The following is a 23192-nucleotide window of genomic DNA, read 5'->3' as shown; positions in this document are numbered from 1 at the left end:
TCCAATCTCGCCCCGGTTTTCTCTGTGAAAAAAAAAAACAAGGAGAGCAAAAAAAAAAAAAAAAAAAAAAAGACTTATTAAATAATAATGTTTTCACTTGAAGAAGAAAAATGTAATCCTCACATATGGACACACACTTACAGACTTCAGAAATCCAGTTAAGCCCCATGCAGCTGATACAGTTTGTAGAGCTGAATGAACTCTTCTCCTGTAAATTCCCTCCAAACTGAAACACTTTCGCCCCGTCAGTCGACACGGTTATTCCTCGAATGGCACGATGGATAAAACGGCAAGTATCCAGCGTCTTGCGGTCATGAGGTGTTGAAGAGAAAAGGATTTGCAGAAGTAGCTGAGCCTGCAGCAGATACCGAGCACGCATGTTGCAGAGAGTAATCACCTGCAACACCAACATTACTAGCTGGATGCTCACTGTGCAGTTTAGACAAGTACCAGGGTGCAAAAACTATTGGCCACTAAGGTCCAAAGGCTATCTATGCATAGGTGCACCAAACTGAGAAGGAATACAATGATTTTTTTGTGTGTGTCAAAACAACATGCGGTTTAGGGGAAATCTTTAGCCTAGCACTGCTTTAGCAAAGCTAATAGTCATCTTTTGAAGCTTATCATTAATGTTATTGATTGGAATATCACAATCAACATATAACAGGGTGGGCAACTAAAGTCCTGCAACTTGTAGATATATGTATGCTTCAAAAACATCTGAGTCAAAAGACTCAGGACTCTGGAGAGCTCGACTGCATATTGAGGAGGGAATTCAGCCATTTGATTGAGGTGTGTTGAACCAGGGACTCATCTAAAAGTTGCAGGAAACCGTCCCTAAAGGACTGGAGTTACCTACCCCTGGTGTAGATCATGGGTGTCCAACATCCTGACAATTTTAGATGTGTCTCTGCTCCCACACAGCTGATTTAAAAGCTCCAACTCTCTCATCAGCATGTCAATATTCTGCAGAGGCCTGGTAATGAACCATCGTTTGTAGCCAACAGTGCATCTTTCCAACTTTGGAATTTATTTGCCATCACCTGTTTGCTATGAAAGGAGAGCGATTAAAACAAGACCTCGGTGTAAAAATCCAATTTAACAGATTTCTGCAGTGTTTAGTTTGTGAAGTTGTGTTTTCTAATCGATCCGGTGTTTGTGGCGCTCGCCCTGCTAATGTCCAATCTAAGGATTAATCTTTAAACTGTTGTTTAAAAGACTAGGTTTTACTTTGTAATCAAAATTCCCCAAATGAACGAGTTCTTATCAAATCTCAATTCCAACAAATTCCAGTTATCTTTGCAGGGTAGCGATGATTGTTGCCACCGTAAATATTAGACTTGCTAAACCTCAGTGTGCAGTGGACAGATTAGATTGATTACATACTGAAAGCAGCGCTGCCAAGTGCTGCCTCATTTGTAGTCTCGTTGCTCTTTAAAGAGTAACTCGGTAATGGTTTACAGTCACCTCAAACTTTATCAGGACACTAGGAGAAGTTACAGTCCTTCTGTAGATGGTCAATTTGGGCAGTCTATGGACTTTCAGATTGGGCTGTTCATGATGGTACTGCTTGCAATATAGTGCAAGTGACCTTTATTCTGGCATGAAAGAGACTGATAAAAGGGGTTGTATTATCACACCATGTGAAATCGTGAAGTTACACTGAGTACTTTCCCTCCATGCAGCCTGATTCTTATCCCCCTCATCCAACAGCCAGACATTGCATTGCTCGGGAGAATGCTAACAAAGCTGAAGGAAGTGAGAGACTTCCACATGGAAGAGGCAATTAACAGTTCAGTGCCCCAAGGGATGGAGTGAGAAAGGCAGGGTGGGAGAGAGAGGACGTCTGGAGATATGAGCAGGCGAGTGAGGCGCGAAGGAAGAAAGTGAGGAAAAGCAAAATGCTACAGTTTAAAATACAAAACTTTGGAGCAACAAAGATAAAGCCAAAGTATTGATGTTCGTTTTTTTTTGTTTTTTTTCTGAATCTCCAAACTTGAAAGATCCCAAAAATACATTAGAGAAAAACAAGAACTTGGTCAAAGGCAAGCACATAGATCAAAGACAGAGGAAGTAGGAAGCAGCAAAAGGTAAAAATCGGAATAAAGTCAAAGAATAGCTTGTGAGGGGAAAAAGGATGTGGGGGAGGAGGAAAGGGAGGAAAACAGATAGAGCACTATTGTTATCAGAGTGAGATCTGCCAGTCAGTTCCATCTCACTCGACACAGCTGCCGCACTGATTCCATCTCCACAGAGGAGATTAAAACCGTCGAAACAAGCAACTCTTGTATCATCTCAAACACTCAAAGAAAAAAAAAGACAGAGGGAGTAAACTTCCCTCCAAACTAAAGAAGATGGAGCGATAAGAGGCCGCGGCACATGCCTGCGACTCTCTTATAGAGTCATCACTTACCGTCCGCTCTGCTGACATTCAGGCTGGCCGGGTAAACCGGGACCAGGTGTTAGTGAGAGAAAGCCATCCCTCTCTGACACTGCGAGCAGACTCATCAAGCTGCTTTGACGTCCGCCATCATTCCTTAAATTCTGCTTTGGGCCTTGTTCGACAATACAACATGCTGAAAACAACAACAAAAAAGTGGCATCGCTTAAAAATGTTTCATTTCTAACACCTCAACTCTTGCTGCCCAGTTCTATCCAAACTTGACACTACGTGTGAGAAAGTGGCTTTGCGGTGTCCTACACAGATAGGAGATGTAAAGTAAAGCTTACTCCGTGGATAATTTATTTATTTATTTCTATATTTGGCCAGCAGAACCCATTAGAGTATGAGTCTAGAGTGGGTTGGCTTGATGAATCTGCTGTCTGTTCGATATGATGATTCAGCTGTGCCATTACCATGAGCGATTTCATCTTAAGGCAAGGCTAGCTCTTCCACTTTATGGTCAAAGAGATAGAAAGAGCTGCTGATGACAAAACACAAGTTAATGTGGAATGAGACGTGGGCATCTTTAATCAGGTTCATCAGATATATGGGGATGCTGACGTAAATTCTAATGTAACTTGGGGCAATGAACACATTCGCGAGCAGAAACACACACACAAGCTCTTAAAATTTGGCTTGGCGAAGAGATTAATGACCCACATGATCAGTTTAGTCTAGTCATTGTCCTTTGCATACGCTGCATTTATGAGCCACAGCTCAAACGCCCTTTTCCCATTAGCAGAAGTAAAGCTTACCATTTCAAGTCTCGACCATGACATTCCTGGCACAGTTCAGTGCACACGAAATGCAATGAACCTTACTTACTTTTAACATTTACTGTTTCTACGATTTGCAACCTCCTTCTAGTTTCCAACTAATCAAGATGAAATGGGCCCTGAATGCCTTTTCAAGAAGTCACGACAGCATCGTCATGATCAAATGCTAAGACATGAACAAACAATCCCTGTGTGGTTTAAGAGAGGCCAGGGAAGATATATGTATGAATGGGGATTGCTCTTCCTAATATATTCCACAGTAAAGACCAGTGCAGGGCCACCAGACGAGTGAGTTGAATAGCAATGACTGTTTGTATGGACTGGCAGATAGAAGGAGACCCTCATTGCACTGCATTAACTTTTAATTATGACCGTCTGGGAGATTCAATTACCCATTTGAGACTAGACCTGCTAGAGCGCTACAACCAGGCTGCGCCCATCTGTGCAAGGTTTAGAAAATGTAGCTTTTTTTACAGTGTCCTGGTGGTTATTTCAGGCTACGTTTCTACAATTGTAAGCTGCAACATTCCTTTTGTTGTCTCTGTCTGATTGTTGTTTCCTTCACTTTGAGGTTTCTGTCCAACATCTCTTTCACCGGCTCTACGGGACTGATCCAAGTGGATGCTGACGTTTCTCGAGTCCTTTCCTCACAACTGTTCCACGTATGGAGTCTTAAAAGAGGCGCGCTGGGTCAGCCAGCGTGGGTTACTGTAGGACAGTGGACCCGTGGCCGACTAGAACTTGAGGGAGGCATTTTGGGACTGGTGGGAGGGCTCGGCAGCAGCCAGGGACAAGGCCTTGGAGCTGGTGTCAGAGGAGGGGATGGTCAAGGGGACGGCTATTTTGGAGGACGCTGGAGACCTGGACTTTCCGTCGAGGGACACCGCCTCCGTGTGGTGACATTGGTTGAACATCCATTTGTCTTCACACGGGAGGTCGATGAGGATGGGTTGTGTCCAGCAGGTCAACTCTGTCTGGATCCTAAAACCAATCGGACTGATATAATCAATGGCCTCTTCAACCAGCTTCACAACCCCAACTCTACAGTGGTAGACTGGGATGGAATTGGTGGGTTTGTTTTGGCAATTACTTACAAAATACTTGCACTGTGTGTTGCACATTTCCAATGAAAAAAATAGTAGTACAACAAGTCATAAACTAACCTAATGACAGCTGTGGCATTATGGGAGGATTTTTAATTATTCTCAATTCCACATTAATGCATCAATGTGTTTGTTTTTGCTTTAATATAAATACCGGACACCATATACCTAAAGTAACTTCAGATAGTAGTATAGCGTTACTTTAGTATCGAGCTCATTTTGTTAATGGTCCGTATAGTTCAAAAGCACATCAGGCTTGGTGCCAAGGGCTGAGCTCTACAGTCACATTACACTTTCATGAATGAAGTACATGAAACACATTAAATCAATATTCTACTCTACTGAAGATAAATCTAGTATGTTTTCTGACGCAAACAGATATTTGGCAACAGGGAAGCTCAAGGTTTTCAAATTGACCTTTCTTGTACTTTTTTGTAACTTGAATCAAAAAACTGCAAATAGAAGATAGCTATGTTAATAAGCTAAAGCATTAAGTCATGATCATGTGTTATAAAATTTTTTATTCCAAATCTAAAAATACAGTAATATGTATAAAGAAGCTCAGAGGACAGATCTCAGGGCAGGCCTTTTATTTTTCTGGTAATCAAAAGTCACCACTGTCTTTGTAGAAGCAGTGTAGTCATACACTGTTGGCTGCTTCGTGGCCTTCCTGTTACCAAGTGGTTCATTCCCTGCACTCGGGCCAAGAAACTAACTCACTGGTAATGTTCCAAAAATATCAACTTTAACAATCCCATGTCTGACAAAATTTCTAACTGGCGAAGTTAGTGTCCAAAACCAAAATAATCCACATAACTATTCAGGCATAGATGTCATACAAGGATCAACAAGTCAATACAACTTTTCCAACATTTTTGCTCCCTTTAAAGGCAAACATGCCAAATGAGATATTTTTGTAAAAAGAGCCACAGACTTGTTCTTTCCTCTGCTGAAGCGTGACTGAGTTATTCTTACTTCTATACATTCCAAACTTGAAACAACAGTATGGTTTTCTTATAAACCGATGTACTACACAAATATGAGAGTAATAAAGAGACAAACTCTCATGTGCAAGGATTGTCTACAACTGGAATACACAGTATATTGATTGCTTCATTCACTCATGGTTTAGCATAGTCTGCTGTGAGCTACAGGCTGACTGTGGCTAAACTTTATCCTTACCTGCTAAAACAACATATGAATATAGTCAGTAACCAAAACATATTCACAAGCTCTTTAGCAGTTCGTAAACCCACTTACAGCAGTAGAGTTAAGCTTATGTGTAGACCCATACCTGAAATGGAGAATAGAAGAAAGTGCATTGACTGAGAAGGAGGAAGTTCCCTCTTTACTACTGCTCACTAGCGCCAGACCCCCCCTGCTGGATGCATTTAGTTGTTACATCTACTGAATCAAATTAGACATTATTTAACCCAAACTGCTGGCAAAACATTGTACATGTAAACAATAATGCAAGAAGTCTGTAATGCATGCAGATATGATCAAAAAGAGTAAATGTATCTCTGACTTATAATGGACACATGCCAGTCCATCACATTTCCACATGATTATCTGTGTGTTTGGGACTTATGGAGAAATCTGGACCCAACTTAAAGGAGTTGGCAGACAGCCACATTTAATTAACTGAGATTGTAAAACAAAAAAAAAATGCTTTGCCAAAGAAATCAAAATAGCAAAAAGTATATTATGCATTGCCAGCTGTCTGATTTTCATACATATTTTAAGGGCTTATTATTTAATACATTTTTTAGCCTCAATTATAATAAATGTAGCCTAAACCAGGGTGCCAGGTTCATTAAAATGTCCAAACTGATTTTTTTTTTTCCTTTGGTGATCCATCAGCAACTTTCTTAAATCACTGTTGCATAGAGATTCCCAGTGGTGCAACCACTGCACTTACAAAGCATGCATAAGAATGTCCAAATGGTTTGACATCACCATCGCTCATTTGTTTCCTCTTAGATTTGCCGGGGGATCTAAGGAAATGCTGCTATGGGTACTGCATTGACTTGTTGGAGAAACTGGCAGAGGATATGGGGTTTACCTTTGACCTTTACATTGTGGGAGACGGAAAGTACGGCGCATTGAGCGGGACGGGACGCTGGACTGGCCTTGTGGGGGACCTCCTGAGTGGAACAGCCGACATGGCCGTCACTTCTTTCTCCATCAACTCTGCCAGGAGCAGAGTGATAGATTTCACTTCTCCCTTTTACTCCACCAGTCTGGGAATTCTGGTATCCTTGTTTTTAGCATCATTTTGTTCATTTTAAGTTTGCAGTCAACATGCTGTTGGCCGCATTTATTGGCACCCCTGATGAAGATATGTTTAAAGCCTTAAAATAAATTCAAACTTTATGACAGTAGAATAATCTCACGCTGAAATCTTGTATAAATTCATTTAACACCCCTCTCTATAAAAAGTTTTTTTTTTTTTTTTTTTTTCTACGCTAAATCACTGGAGCCACAGGTATTGGCATCCCTATCGTCAAAGGTTTGTTCAACAACACTTTAGACACGTTAAGACAACACTTGATGTTCTCTTATCTTATTTCTTATCTCTTTTACGAGGTTGGAGCATATAGAAACCTGGATCTATTCTATCTAGATCCAGAGTTCTGGGACTAACTCACATTTTCCTGATGGATTTAAATCCAGAAATTTTGATAGCCATAGAAAAACATAGATTTTTGTGTCCAAACCGTCTCTATGGTGTGTTGGTGTAGTTTAGAATATTTCCCTCTTGAAAGTGCCAATGACGTCCCACTTTCACTTTCCTCATGGAGGGCACCAGGTTTTGATCAGGCATTCCTGTTTGCAGAGTGAAGTTGCACAGTGAGGTTTTGTGTGTGTCTTCTTCACTAATACTGAAGAAGACAAACTCGGCAGATGAATTATAACACTGTGAGGCATCACCTGCATTGTGACTAGAACGGGGAACACCTCTCCTTGAGAGTCAGCTACTTCTTATCACCACATCCAGGATTGCATATCTTTGGCTGCTCTTTTTGTCTGTCTTCTAAATTGCTTCCATAACTAAACAAATTAAACATTTACTCCTACAAATGCGCTCATATCAATTATTTCAAAAGGTTTCATGATGCCATACACCCCCGAAAAGATTATTTTGCCCTTTGCAAGAGAAACACGAATACAGCGCCACAGATCCATCGCTGTGCTTAACAGTAGTCTCATCTAACTCCATCTGTTTACATTTGTGATGGTATTGCAGAGTAGGCTTTTTCTGACATGCAATCATCCAGTCGGTCAAGTTTATTTCAGCAACATGGCAGTTCAAAGTGCTGTCCACTGTGAAAACGTAAAGACATCATAGACGCATCACATGTGAAAACCAGTAACAGGCATCGCATTTCGTCAAGTGTCATTTGTTAAAATCATCGATACATATCAAATATGTTGGTCAACCCTCCATTTACCATGGTTCAAAAGCAACTCTAACAGGTGGGTTTTCAGTCTTGATTTAAAGGAACTCAACGTTTCCGCTGATTTGCAGTTCTCTGGAAGTTTATTCCAGATTGAAGCTGAATGATCCCTCTCTTTGTTTTGGTTCTGGATCTGTGGATACGGAGCAGACCATAACCAGAAGACCCGAGAGGTCTGGGAGCCTGATACATACAACTGGCACATGGAAAGCATCTAATGGTTCTTATGACAACTCCAAGATATTCCTCTTCACTAAAATGTTTAACAGTAAGATTTTTAAGGGTCTTTTGCAACATTTAACTGGCACCCTGTTTGGTGGCGAAGTAAAAAATAAGTCTGCCTCCAGCCTGATAACCTAAAGGAAATGCCGTCTCATCAACGAAGAGTTGAACTTTAAACATGTTTAAACGCATTCATTTTCTTGGTATTTCTTTATTGGTAGAAATATCAATAAAGGTGCCACCATGGATTAGCTGAAGACATTTCATTTTCATTATGGGATATTTTCCCCAATATGTGAGATTATACTACTGCAATAAAATATTCGTTTATTTGAAGGCTTCATATACATGTTGCCAATGGTGCCAATTTGCTTATGTTTGTATGAGGCATGGCTAAAAAATAAAACAAAATCTAGACTGTAAGTCCCTAATAAAGCTTTCAGAATCTTTTCTCTGTGACTGTTTCAGTAAAACCTAACCTCTTAATTCTTCTGTATATTTCAGTCTTAATCCTGGTCTTCTGGCAAGAGACATATCTTCTTTTTTTTGTTGCAATAATTAGCTTGTGGAGCTTTGTGGAGGACATGTTAATTATAAAAGTTCAAAACAAGAGTTAGCTTAAGAAACGTCACACATTAGAACTTAATTAAGGAAAAAAATAAATTCTTTCCTTAAAAAATGCATGCAGAACAAGCAATTAATTTAGTCTGCTTCAAACAAATTAGAATTGTGTTGACTGTGATTATTTTCTGGAAATAAAGAGTGAGATATATAGTGACAGTTCTGGATTAAGCACCACAAGATGAAATGTTTTGAGTCAATCCCAAGTTTGCTTTTTTTTTTCTTTTTTTTTTATGTGATTCAGGTTCGTAGCCGGGACACGGCAGCGCCCATCGGAGCCTTCATGTGGCCTCTCCACTGGTCCATGTGGGTCGGCATTTTTGTTACGTTGCACCTCACAGCGCTCTTCCTCACCTTGTATGAGTGGAACAGCCCGTTTGGCATGACCCCCCACGGAAGAAACAGGCTGCGTGTGTTCTCCTACTCGTCTGCCCTCAATCTCTGCTACGCAATACTCTTCGGACGCACCGTCGCCACCAAGGTAAAGAAGCTCTCCCTCTCTGTGGTGAGCGTGTCTGAAAGTAGATATTAACCCAAACAAGTCAGGGAGAGAATGAGAATCAAAACAGTAAGTCATGGGAAAAGGCTTGGGGAAGATGATAGAGACGACCATAACAGAGGAAAGATTAATAGGAGCATGGTTAAGAGGGTAGGCAGTGATGAAGTAGAGAGATACAGAGAGGGTAATGTACGTACAGGGAGAGAAAGGGGAAAGGGTAAGTGCGCCAACAGATACAAAGGGGAGTTTTTTTGTTTTTTTTTAGGAGAATGATTGGGATGGATGAAAGTGGTAAAAGATTTAACGGTTAGAGGTTAACTCCTGAAAGTAGTCAGACACAAAGTTAAAAACAAGAAAGCAGGGGAAGGAGGGTTGCTTAAGGGCTGCAAAGGTGATAGAAAGGGAGGTAATCGGCAGGCTGACAGAAAAATTCTCAGACACAGTTCAAAGTGTAATTGTGGATATGAGAGATGAAACTGTTTGAGGGTGCTGTAGAAAGCTGGTGATGTACACCGGGGCAAACAACAACTGAACAAATCAATGCTTCACTCAGTAAATGCAGTTATAATGTGCCCACTGGCAGGAAATTCAAGTCGGATGTCAGTATAAGCTCAAGTAATCCGCACATACAAAGAAATCAAAACAAGCTAGTTAGTAAATTATATGTTTTTAAAAATGGAATGACACAAGAAAACAAGTACTTAACATGGTTGCAGAAATAGCTTTTGGCTGGTACACAAACCAAGATCAAATGTTGAAGGCTGTGGGCGTCTCTCCTATGCAATTACATGTTCAGATATTTCCACACATTTTCAGTTTGACTCAAGTTGGATGTTTGATTAGGTAGCTCGAGTTTCTTTCTTGGGCTGATTATTGGCTCACTAAAAACAAAACAAAACAAAAAAAAAACTATCCACCCCCATTATATCTTCTTATCAAGAATGTTTCAGTAATTATATTCTCATTTATTCTTTCTTCGATTGTTTAAGGAAAATACCCGACAAGGTTCCTATCTTCACCGTTGGCGCAGTATGTTGCAGTGATGAGAAGTGTCATTCCTTTCATAATTATAAAATTTCATTCTCCTCTGACCAAACAATACTCTAGTATTTTGTTGGCTTTTCCAAATATTCAGCACTAAACGTTAAATAAACTCCGGAATGCTTTTTCTTCAGAAGTGGAGTCTTGTGCTGTGAGTATTTATAGTGTTCGCTACAGTTGCGTTCATCATCGATTCCATGGAAATGTTTTGATTCCAAGTCTCTCTGTAGTGCTCCGCAAATTGAGGTCACAACCACCTAACCCAAGACAAAGTCAAGACCAGCTCATTAAAAACCAGAACAAAAGAAAAGACAGTAAATAGCTGCTCTCCAAGCTAACTGGTTGCACTTATATGGCTGATTTTTATAGCTAGGTGCTCCGGGTGAACCTAAACTTTTATGTCAGCAAACTTTTAAGCATATACCATTTTTTCAACTAAATCTAACCTGCTGTAACAACCACACAAGTATGCAGGGCACAAACCTTAACAAATTTGGCATTAGCTGCAGGCAGAATGGGTGGAAGCAGATGACCAACCCACTCAGAAGCCTTACTTTCTGCATATTACACAGACAGATGAACATCCATATATTTGTGCATCCTTGAAACATAGGGACATTGTTTAAATTGCTGGCATTTTTGAATAAAAAAACAAAACAAAACTTTATTTGCTGCATTTGATTCCAGACGGCAGATTAACAGAGTTTCAATAAAAACGATGTTGCAACAGTGGTCTTGACTGGCTTTGCGGTTCATGTCCAGCATGTCCAGAACTCGGACAAGACCAAGTAAAAATTCAGTTGACACAAGACATGACTTTGAAAATGTGATCTCAAGGCGAGTCTTAACATGCTCCTTGTGCTATAAACACAAGTAAAGAGAAACCTCTTCATTTACCATCAACTGAGACTAAAACAATAACATTAGTCGACACTTACAGGTGGTGAAATTCCTTTGTGATTCCTGACTAAATTTAGAATACGAAGCTCCAACAAAGAGATGTGACTGCTTCTCGCCTGTTAATAAACATGCGGCGGCTGGTGAAACAATCCAGTTTCCTGCACCTTGTTTCCATGTTATTTATTTGACATAAGTATGTAAAGATATTAAATGCGCCTTTGCAATAACAGCGTTCTCCTGGGACGTGTCAGATTTGACAGATTGTGTCACACCCACAGTCACATTGGCGCGCACGTCCAACCACAAAGCGGATGAATGATGACTCCATCCTCCGTGCATTCTTTGTTTTCCATGCAGCGACGCAGCCGTCCAAAAATCCATCATTATGAAAACCTGCGCTTGTGCGCTTGAAATTTTCCCAGCAGCAGCGGCAGCAAGTGTCATTTCCTAAAAATCGCGCCTGCCCTCCTCTTGTTGAGTTTGCGGCTAATCGTGAAGTATTTCAAATGCATAATAATATGCTGTCCCTAAAGGAAGCTGCTCACAATAACCAGAGTGAAAGAGTTTGAAGGACTTCCGCGTAACCGAACGATGACAAGCCAAAACGAGTTGGTCTGCTGATAGCTTTACTCCTTAAAGTGTTGCTGGAGTCTTCACCTCAAAGCGTTACTCTAAGGGTCACACGTTCGTTCTTTGCAGCAGCTAATGTGTCAGTTAACAGTTGTGTTCATTAGCAGTCTCAGGACCCGTTAAAATGTCCTTCAGTAGCTCCGTGAGACCCTTGGTGTCGAGCCAAACCGTGACGTTTTCCACACGCCCTGCCTGTCGGGGGAGGGAGGGCAAGTGAATCGATCGCTAACTGTTATTGCAAAGTTCAGCTTTGATATTTGGTTTAATCCTTTCAGACATCCATTAGCTATCCCCAATTTGTTTTTGGAGTGGGTTATGAGGTGCTGGAGTCCAGCACAGCAAGAAGCAAAATATACCTAGAGCATTTTGTCCATTGCATTCTAGTGCTAACACAAACAGACAAGCATCAGTGCTTATAGTGAAATTGTGGACAATGGAAAAACATAGTGCACAGCATTAGTCAAGGTAGTCATACATCACTGCAATATTACATTCAATAACAAAAATAGAAATCACAACGTATTATAAAGTGTTAGAAAATGTGCCATGCTCGGTCAAAACGGGCAAGAGCTTTAATTTGTGTAAGTTGGAGTTCTTTTTATGAGAATAATGTGTTTTTTTTTTTTTATTAAAGACTTTGCATTAGAAAGGCTATCTTTTCTAATCCAAGCAGCACATAAACGGGCTCACATCTGCAGCCGTTTTGGGCTTTGATGGTAAAATCTGAGCAACCTTGCGAGAAAAAGAAACAAACTGTTTACAATGTTGTGCCAACAAATCTTCTAATCCTGAAGCTTTTTTTTCCTCCCCCCTCTGCAAACACATTCAACTTGTGGAGACAAACAAGTATGTAGGCTAAGCTGTCAAACTGCCCGAATTAGGTGTCTATTTTAAATCCTGCTTGATGAGGTTTTCATGCAACAATGCTGAATTTTTTTTAATTTTTTTATTTTTTTTTCTCAGTGCTCATCAGCTGAGAGTTGGCTTGGAAAATGCAGCTTCCAGGTCTTTGTTTAAATATGTTTGTATTCGGTAAATTAGAACACGTTTGACAAGATTTATATCTTAACGTTCGCTTAGAAAACACAATTTCCAAAAGGCAGTGCTGAGTCGGCACTGAGACGCCACTTTTATTATTCCATCTCCACTGGAGAGACGTAGGAGAGCATGTAAACTTTCCTAAGGACGACTTTCCTCCCCAAAAATGCTAATTGGAAAATTATGCTCATAATGTGAAGTCTCACTTTATTCCCTTTTCAGTAAACCGACTAATTATGCCTGAGTGTTCATCACCCTCTCCACGCTGTTGTGAAAGTGGGTTATAACCTTGTTTGTATAATTGATGTCCCATTAATCTCCAGCCTTTAAAACACTGGAAGTGAATTTATTTTCTTTCTTTTAAGTGGATTTTAATTGGATCAGTAATTGAATGATTGCACATTTCAGGTGTTGAATTCCCCTAAGCAGGCGATTTAATGGAAAGATATGTCCGATATGCTGCAACAAAAACACTCGCACTTTCTTCTCTCAGTTTTGCCTTTACCGATTCATTGGTTTCACAATTTGTGAATTTCATGGGAGGAAAAAACACAGTTTGCATGAAGGTTTTATATTTAAAAAAGTGGGGGTGAGGGGGAGAAAGGCCATTTTTGACACGATGTTAATTCTCAGTTTCTTCTTGAGTTACAATAGTTCAATCTTTTAGATTTGTTCAATTATTCATTCATCATCCGCCATCTCTCTGCAGACTCCTAAATGCTGGACGGGACGCTTCTTGATGAACCTCTGGGCGATTTTCTGCTTACTGGTGCTGTCCAGCTACACGGCCAACCTTGCTGCTGTTATGGTTGGAGAGAAAACCTTCGAGCAGGTTTCAGGAATTCACGACGACAAGGTAAGGCGACGTGCAAGCTGGCAAGTTTATAACTGGAAGGTCTTTGACGTGCAACACAGAGCTGTAGTGGTCTGGAAAGGTATTTATACCACTCCTACTGTTTCCAACTTAGCCAGCGTGACAGACTTCAATCTGTTTTATGATGATAAACACAAAACAGTGCATTGTTTTGTTGTTTCTTTTCAGAATTGGAGGGAAAATTGTATCCATATATAATCATTCCAATCCAATTGAATAACCCTGAAAAAAAAAACTTCAGCGCATTGATTTACCTTCAGAAGCCACCAATTGCAGTAGTAAATAGAGCCCATCTGTGTGCAACTTAATCTCAGTATAAACACAGCTGTTGTGTGAAAGTCTCAGAGGTTCGTTAAAGAACAAAAGAGAACTAAACAGTATCATGAAGACTAAGGTATACAACCAGACAGGTCGGGGAAAACTTGTGTTAACATTTATAACAGTTACGATATCCTAAGTTTGGATGTCTCGTGTTGAAAGAGGATGGCAAAACTTCAAACTTCCCAAGACACAGCAGGCCTAAACCGACAAGGCAAAGAAGATCGGTGGTGTTTAATACCAGGGAACTCTGGGAGAAAGCCTGATAGAGGAAGCAATAAGTGTGTGACGGGGTTGGACATTCATCTTCCTAAAGGACAATATGCCTAAACAAACTGCTCATGTTACGATGGAATGGCTCAGAGCAAAGCATATCCATATGCAGTCAAAGTCTACGGTTAACAGGTAATTTGTTGCAATATATCATCATTAATTTTAAGTTCCAATCTGACTGAACTTCTGCAGTTTTGCAAAGAAGACTTAGCTAGACCGTTGGTCCCTAGATGAGGAAAGCTGCTAAAAAGAAAAAAGAAGACAAACTGCTAGAAGCTGTAACTGCAGTGGAAAGTCGTTCCTCAAGCACCGACTTGGAGGCGCAGACCGCATTATGATTAAGACATTTCCAGAGTTTTGTGGTAAAATGTGTTCGCCATGTGCTACTTTGTTTTTGACAAAGGCACAATAAAAAAAGGTGACAGCTGTAGACAAAAAGTGAAAAATGCTCAACAGGGGTTCGGGGGGGGGAGGAGCGGAATAATTTGTCAAGCATCACTGCTTTTCTCGCATCCCTATTCCATTTTCGGGTGAGTTTGGAGTCGCCGTGAATCTCACCTCCGTCATTTTTCTCTTTTACTTCTCCATTACCGCCTCGGCGTCATCCTTCATCCATCCTCTTCCTGTGTCATACCCCCCCAGCTGCACCATCCCTCTATGGGCTTCCGCTTTGGGACGGTGAGGGAGAGCAGCGCCGAGGACTACATGAAGAAGAGTTTCCCGGAGATGCACGACTACATGCGACGCTTCAACCAACCCACAACGCCAGAGGGTGTGCACATGCTAAAGTAAGGCTTAAAGCGCGCTCTGTTTTTTGTTTTTTATCCTTGAGTAGTTGCTATCCAAGTCCAATCAGTCTTGTGTGTGTGTTGCATCTGTTCACCCTACTTCTCCACATCTGCTTTTGGAGCAGTTCCATTACGTCCTAAAGATTCGTTTTGAATTTCAAAGAGAGCAGTCAAAGGCTAGATGTGTTTTTGTAGGTTTCGCGAGATTTGTTGCCATTTTTCCGCCTGAAGTAATGTTCCCTCTAATCCATTTTTTTCTGTGTTTTCTTATTAAGAGAACACGGTACTTTGCGATTGCACCTGTCAAAGATACAAACGAACACCCGTTGATGTATGCATTTGCACTCCGCATTAGCATGACCTTTTTTTTAATTTTTTTTTTAATGCAAACCCATTTCAGATAAAGGTATAAGTGAGGTAAAACTAGACATAAATTGCACTGACAACATGCTTGCAATGGGGGTGAGGGGGTTTCTTATTCATAATGAGTTTTGGAAAATAGGAATGAACGCAAGTCAGGGCCAGACTGATGTAAGTATCGCTGGGAAGGAACGGTTCGGTGGGATGCTGAATGGGGACAGAAAGCAGATGAAAGCGAGGAGGCAGAGCGTGTTTATTTTTAAAGTTTAAGTAATTCACAAGGGCTGCAAGAGTGATTTGTATACGGCATAAAAAAAAACATAAAGCGGATGAAACACAAAGGTGCTAAAGAAAACAAATATTTTCAGCAGGGAGGAAAAAGGTTTACGTAACTGCAGGACCCCGTCCTGTAGGGGCCCCGGCTGAAATACGGAATTAGAGGACCCCTGCATCTAAATATATTCACACTGGTAGGTCTGTTCTGAGGGAATTTAGTTTTTGGACGCTGGGAGAAAGCCAGAGTGCCTGTGGAAACCCCACAGGGTGTACCAGAAGGACATTCGAATTCTAAACGGGAAAGGGCCACAGCTGGGATGTGACCCCGTGACATTCCTGCTAAGAACGGGGTCAAATGCTAAGCACCACCATGCTGCCAGATGTCTGTACATGAACGGGCATCTACATAAAGGAGATACACACATTCACTGGCCATTTTATTAGGTATGCTCATTCAACCAACAGATTACAAGGCAGCAACTCATTTCGCCGACGTTTAAATCAAGTATGAGGGTGAGCAATAAAGGGACTTACGTGACCTTGAGCAGAAATAGCAATATATATATATTTTTACATTGCTGATCTATCGAAATAATTTGCAGCAAACCATCTAAAAAAAAAAAAGATTCAGTGAGTGACACTGTGAGGATCTGGGTTTTCTGTGCTTATTTAGTTCCTGTGTTGTCTTGTTCATCCCTTGATTGATCCCAGCTGTGTCCACTTTCCCCTTATTACCTTCCCTGTGTATTTATACCCACCTGCAGGCGCATCAGTAGTCGTGTGCATGTCCCAGTTGCTGCCAGAGTCAGAGCTTTGCCGCTGCTGTGCTGCCTGGATTTCTGTGTATTGATTCTTCATTAAAACCCTTCATTTTTCACCGTACCTGGTTCCTGCCGCGTCCATCCTCACTACCTCCCTACACAATTCACGACAGACAGGTGTGTGGTCAAAAATGCTTTGTAGATGTCGGATAAGAATTACAGATTGGCTCAAGAAGACAATAATATATAATTGGCTTAATTGGTCACTTGTAAACAACCAAAGTATGCAGAAAACATAGATGGGGCTACAGCAGCGATTGGGTAAACGTGACAACTACATTTTGCATCGGTTCACTGGAACTGAACAAATTAGAAAAAAAAAGTTTCCAGAAAAAAAATAGGCTTTTTTTTTTGTCATCAAATCTGTATTAAAGTCAGATATAAAACAATATAGTACATTCGGAACAACCCTTAAAATTTAATGTGATAGAAGGAAATGAAGGATTATAAGAGTAATTGCCTGATGGGATGAGATTCCATATTAGCTGCAAGATTCGGATGCTAGAATTTAAGGCATTGCATTAAAGTTTGTGGCTGTTCAGAGTAGTGAGGTTGTTTGGGATACTTTCTTGCCCCCCTTTGAGCTCCTCAGGGCAGGCCGTTCATTTTTAAACAACACAGCCTGTACCTGGGTATTTTTGCTGACGGGGTCCCTGCCTTTATAGCCTGTATAGCTCTGGATATGATGGGTTCAAGTCTCAATCTGCTTTCTTGAACACAATGAGTTCACAATACTCTAATGGCCTCCAAATCTCATTCCTATTGCGCACTTTTGGCTTGTTGTGGAATGAAATATTCACTCCATTGATATTCAGCCGTGAACTCTGTAGCAACTCTGCGAGGCTTTCATGTTGACGTAAACCAAAATCTTTTAACGTTTTTTGACAAGTTGAATGTATACCAAGAATATTTAAGGCATTTTTAAAGGCAGCAGAGTTCAACTCGGTAACTGCAAGGATGACCTAATTTAGCATGCAAGTTTGTAATTTGCCTTCTCCAAAAGTTAAGACATCTGTTAAGAGTACTCCATTATGTTTTATTTATTAGACTTCTTGATCTGGGACCTGAGTTCGAGTTTCGTACCATGAGCAAGCAATTGTGAAATGGTATGACGATTAAATTCCTTGAATCCTTGAAACGTGAGAGAATCAGTCTCAGAAATCAGCCTTCATTTAACCTTCTTGTTACCTATGAGAAAGCCTTGCTCTCTCTCACTTTTTTGCAGCCTTAATTAACAGCAGCTATACGTCACAGAATACACAGTTCTCTTTTCAATAACCCTTTTCTCTATGCTTTCTCCAGCTGCCTTTTAGCTTTGAACATTTTCCAAACAGTCCCAGATCCTACTGCCAGCTCTCTTCAGTGTTAGTGGAACCTGGCACGGTATTGCTTAGGACTTTGTTCTCCGATCTGAAAAAAAATTAGATTTTTGGGAGGGTGGGAACCAGTCAGGACCAGTCAACCTAAAAATCGACCGAGTCTGGCCACCAGATGATTTCTGGGTTTGTTTCTGCTTTAACAATGATTCAGATACATCAAAGGATAAAGGGAAACATTTTGATATAGAGGTGACTGTCCATTCAGATCAACTCTTTGCTAAATTTCTATGGAGTGGATACCCGACTCTGGCACTACCTACCTTGGTCTAGCATTAAAACTACCTTGGTGAAGAAACGTTTAATAAACTGTGAAAGTCAGCATACTTTGAAATTATTTAATCATATTTTCACGTTCTTTGCCATCAGCTCATGGCGTTTTTCGGCTGAACATAAACACTCGATCATGCATTACATACCACCTCCACAATCTCTGCTTTGATCATGTTCCTGTTACGGTGTTGATTTTGAACACGTAAACAGCTATTTTGAGCTCACTGTACCTGAACTTTCCACCAACACATCCGGCACATCTCACTTCTGTAACCTAGCAGGGCAGCCGATGTGCTGGCGTCTGAGCCGCTTTGCCAGTTTCTTCAAAAGTCTGGCTTATCCTGCTGATTGTGACAGTAAAAGCAGGATGAAAGTGACAATACTGAAACCCTTCAAAGTCTTCAACTTTATTGAACCTGTAGATCAGTGCATAAATTCTTCCTTCATCATCCTAAAATTTTCAAATAAACCGTATCGCGAGTTAGGTAGTGAAGACTCTCAAGGTTTCATAACTTATTCCGTAACGTCTGTCAGGGCAGCCTTCAAAAGCTTCACGGAAAAACTAGCGGAGTGAACACAGACCGCAAGGATTTAAAAAGTAAGTTTGGACCGGCTACATGCAGCATTGAAGACAGATGATGCTATAACCGTACATGCACTTGTCAGAGGCGCCGCCTGCTCCATAAAGCACCAGCGGAGATGCGGAGATAGAGCATGTGCTGACTTTGTGATACCAGTGGGAAGATACAAAGCGCTTGTTCAGAAAAAGAGGATGATGAAGGCGGTGTTTGTTTGTGTGCAAGGCAAAGCTGAATTGTAAGACACAGCAGCGCAGGGAGCCCGAGTTGGAATGTAAAATACTGTGTTGGCAGAACTACTGACCCCAATACTCCTCACAAATCTTGGAGAGAAGTAAAACCCAATCCTTCCTTGGCTACTCATACGTATTTACACATGTGTAGAGGGCTCGGAAAATAACTTGCACACACTCCACCTGTGCGCACACTTGAAACATGCCTTTCTGGCTGCCGTCTTTCATGCATTCGTGTGCGCACGTGCTCGTACGCGGGCAAACTCGATTCTTATTCCAAGGCCATGCATCGGGTGAATTCCGACCCTCTTTAGTCCCGTAAGTTGTCTCTATCCTCTCTGCTCCCCGCGCCTCATATTTGACAGGCCTAGACATCGAAAAACAGACTTTCCATCTTTGCCAGGAAGGCAAAGACTTTGTAAAGTCAACCTTTTGTTTGGAGGCTCATGTACTGAATAACAAGTTACTGGAAATTTGATCATGCTGCTCTGTTTTTTTTGTTTTTTTTTTACCAATAGACGGTAATATGTTCTCATGTGTATGCGCTTATGTAAATTTAACGATCTCGCCAGTAGAACCTGGGTGCGTATGGGCCTATGCTGAAAAAGTGGAATGTCTTTATCTTAGATAAGCAGGTATATTTTTCAGACTCTGAGTGTTGTGCATCCTTAACCACAGCCGCAGCAGTGGTCAGCAGCACGGGGACGGTCTGTAATTAGGGGTCAATTAGGGTCGATTGGATCAATATTGCTGGAGCAGGAGAGTCCTCTGCAGAGTGTATAATGCCTTATCAGTCTGTTGCAGAGCCTGTTGGTTTAGGTAATGATATATGTGTTTACAAAGTGTATTGGAGCATGGTTAATCTAATCCTCCCTATGAATGACGAGCTGACATGACAGCCTCACATTCAGAATCGTGGGAATCGAGGGTGAGGAGAACTCAATCTGGCGTATGTTTATATTTACTTTTCTTGCAGATTAGAGGTCTTTAATTAATCCGTCTCTCTCTCTCTCTCTCTCTCTCTCTCTCTCTCCCTCTCTTTTTCTTCTTGTCGTTATGTGTGTGTGTTGGTGGTGAAGGACAGATCCTCCGGCCCTGGATGCATTCATCATGGATAAAGCCCTGCTCGACTTTGAGGTCTCCATTGATGCAGACTGCAAGCTGCTCACTGTGGGGAAGCCTTTTGCCATTGAAGGTGCACACGCCAGCAGACTCACACACTTGTTTATATGACTTGCGAGGAATTTTTATTGACCAGCGGTCAGCCTCCCTCCCCGGGTAGTGTTTTGTAAAATAATTTTTTCTGCCACTCTGTTGATCTTATCACATATGTTTTACATTTTCTATTTTAGTTGGGTGGCTTACTTTAAAAACAACAACATCACAGGGCTTATCTGAGCTTTGATCGAACTAAATGTTTGATTTCTATGAAGGGATCAAAACACTTTTGAGGCTTAATTTCATTAAATGTTTGACTGTTTAAACACCCGCTTCGTCGTCACGTGACTTTGGTGGAGCAGTGATCACAAAATATCTATTGTGACGACAATGTCTCCATAATACGTTGAAGAAAAATATCAGACTTTCAAATTCACTCGTCAGGGTTCAGTTTTCTGCTTTTCCACCTGCAGTGCCAGTCAGAAGTATAGTTATGCTCATTATTTTTAAACTTTAGGCATTTAGTAATACAGTACATTTGAACTGTTTTTTTTTTTCCTTTATCCATGTGAGAATCTCTATACCACCAAAAATTTCAGTGATTATTCAAAAATAATAATTGGATGTCTCTGAAATTTCTAGCAAAAATTTAGTATTTATTTGCAAAAAAAATGAGAAATGGTCAAAATGATGAAAAATATGCAATGTTTTCAGATCTCAAATAATGCAAAGAAAACAAGTTGATAATCATTTAGAAACAACAATACTAATGTTTTAACTCAGGAAGAGTTCAGAAATCAATAGTTGGTGGAATGACCGTGAGGTTTTCAAAGGGGTTCAGTGCAGTGGTCTCTTAATTTTGTCCAGAGCTTTATGTCTCCACTAATGTTTGGAAAAGCAGGCCTTAGTAGGTTGCAGAGAAACCACATCCTTTTGTCATCAACAAGCTTCTGGTATAATTTTGCCTGGTTTTTTGGTTACCTCTCAAGAATGTTTTAATTCACTTAAATTGTTTAGTTTCTGGACTGCACAGGCTGTTGCCTTTGAGCAAAAAGGCTCTTGATTTGAATCCTGGCCATCTTTCTGGATGGAGCTTGAGTGTTCTCTGCACTGGATATATAGGTTATATATACAATTGCTGTCTTGTAAGTGTGTGGGTGTGTGAAAGAGAAAAAAAATGTTTCTGGGGGTGGGGTTTGTCCTAAAGGGCACCCCATTTGGATAAAGTAGGTTGACATTAGGCTTCTGGAACGATCCGACCTCAGCTTTATAGAAATCCTGCTGAAAAAGAGAGGTTTGTTGCAGAAAGTTAAATATTTTAAATTAACTCTACCAGTTCTTCCAAGAATAGTTAATTTAATATTCAGCAAGAGGATTTCCAGAAGTTTGTTCTTGTCTATTAAAAAAAACAAAGTGTGGTTGAGGAGCAACTTGCTAACTCGTATTTTGATACATTTATCAAAAATACCACCACAACAAATGTTCATCTAATTATCATCCACAAAATTCATTGAAGTTGTTTGTCGTAAGATCAGTCCACCACAAAAAACAGTTGCATTGCTCTATTAAGAGCTTCACTGCTAACCAGCATTTTAAAGATGGCACATCTGTATTCACAGAGTGAAGGATGGCTATCTATCTCATACTCACTCACACATTCATCTTAAGAAAGATGAGTTTTCTGCTGTGAACTCATGCAAAGATCAAGATCAAATGCTGTAGTCAGCAACATGACTGACAGGATAACAAGTGTGTGAGCTTATAATGCCCCCGGGGTACTCGGCCATCTATTATTAATAAGACAATGTTGGACAAGGAGACTTTGGACTAATGATCACAAGTTAGACTAACAGCAAAGCAGCCATAAGGCCCATAAACAAATCCATAGCCAGACAGGAAACACCTAATGACCCGCATAGGGGTTTGGGGTACGCAAGTTCTTCCTCAGTGCTACATGCATGCATGTAGCACTGCATGTTGGTGTGTGTGAACAAGTGTATGTGTTTATCAACTTGTGGGTGTGTGTGTGCGTGTGTGTCCCAGTGCCATTCTTGCTTTGAGACTTTCGGGGGAGGACATTTATTCACAGCTGAGGTCTTTGCTTTTGTTCTATTTGATAATCACAGTGTAGGCCATGGCATGAATGAGGAAAAAGGAACCTGGAATATGACCAAGATGCTTCCAGCAAGCATTTCATGCAGCTCCCAAACTAATTGGTTAAGCAATAAACGCAAATTTTGTAAAAATGCTATAAATATTACAGTAAAAGCTCTTATTTCATGTTCATACGAGACGGCTTTGCACCGCAGGACCTTATTCTCTAGGAACCAGGTTCAAGGTTTTCCCCAGAAAACTTGGAAAGCCTGGTGGCCCGCCAGGCTCATCATACACTGGCAGGAAACCTTGAGATTAGTTTTGACCAAATCAGATTAGCAAGGCGGACATTTACCCCAGAGGAAATGGGTTTAAATCTGCACTGAATCGTTGTGGTGGGAGTTTGCTAACAGTTTTCGCCTCAGTTATATATTAGCCATCTTTCAATTTAAAAATACATTGCAAAACATTCTTTTTAGAAAGCTTGCAGATAACCCTGAGCATCTTGTTCATGAGACTGTTTTACAACAACAGATTGTCTTCAGCTAGAAGTTTCTTCAGCTCTGCTGTAATGAAAAAACAACTGCAGGAGGTCCTTCCTGCCCACAGACAGCAGCATCTACAGCAAAGAAACTTGGATAAAATTGTTTAGCACATGTTTTTCCAAGACAAATTTCTCCTATGGGGACAATAAAACACACCTTAAGACTTACAAGAACATTTAATTTCCCTTTGGAATTAAGTATTTCTGAGGTGAACTGAATAGTGGTCTAGACAATAATGAAACTCAGCTGGTGATGTTCCAGTGCAAATTCAATTATACTGGAATCAGCTGAACCGAACACAGACGTTACTTCAAGAACAAATAAGTGAAGTCTTAATATTCAGACATCAGAACGATCAGTGTTAATTTGTTGGATTTTCAATGAGACATGTTGGGTTTTTATTTACACTGTTTATATTACTAAGTAAAATAATAATGATGGGACAAAAAAAAAAAAAAGAGTGAAAAAAAAAAAAAAAAAAAAAAAAAAAA

At 40.6% G+C, this 23192-nt stretch overlaps 1 protein-coding gene across 2 annotated transcripts in view; it reads left to right on the top strand.

The window, feature by feature from the left end:
• The window catches only part of LOC106960665 (glutamate receptor ionotropic, NMDA 3B-like), a 133791-nt gene that overhangs the window by 88948 nt on the left and 21651 nt on the right, over positions 1-23192 (top strand). For both annotated transcript variants that reach the window (XM_015053876.1, XM_015053875.1), the window contains exons 3-8: positions 3791-4287; positions 6306-6577; positions 8871-9107; positions 13444-13590; positions 14842-14987; positions 19984-20099. In XM_015053876.1, coding sequence (XP_014909362.1) covers positions 3791-4287; positions 6306-6577; positions 8871-9107; positions 13444-13590; positions 14842-14987; positions 19984-20099 — 1415 coding nt within the window. The remainder of the gene's footprint in view (positions 1-3790; positions 4288-6305; positions 6578-8870; positions 9108-13443; positions 13591-14841; positions 14988-19983; positions 20100-23192) is intronic.

This window comes from Poecilia latipinna, unplaced genomic scaffold (genome assembly GCF_001443285.1).
Source record: "Poecilia latipinna isolate Pla-1442-1.1 unplaced genomic scaffold, P_latipinna-1.0 Scaffold1210, whole genome shotgun sequence".
Lineage (NCBI taxonomy): Eukaryota > Metazoa > Chordata > Actinopteri > Cyprinodontiformes > Poeciliidae > Poecilia > Poecilia latipinna.
The sequence above is the reverse complement of the archived record's forward strand: the minus strand, read 5'-3'. Positions and strand labels throughout refer to the sequence as shown.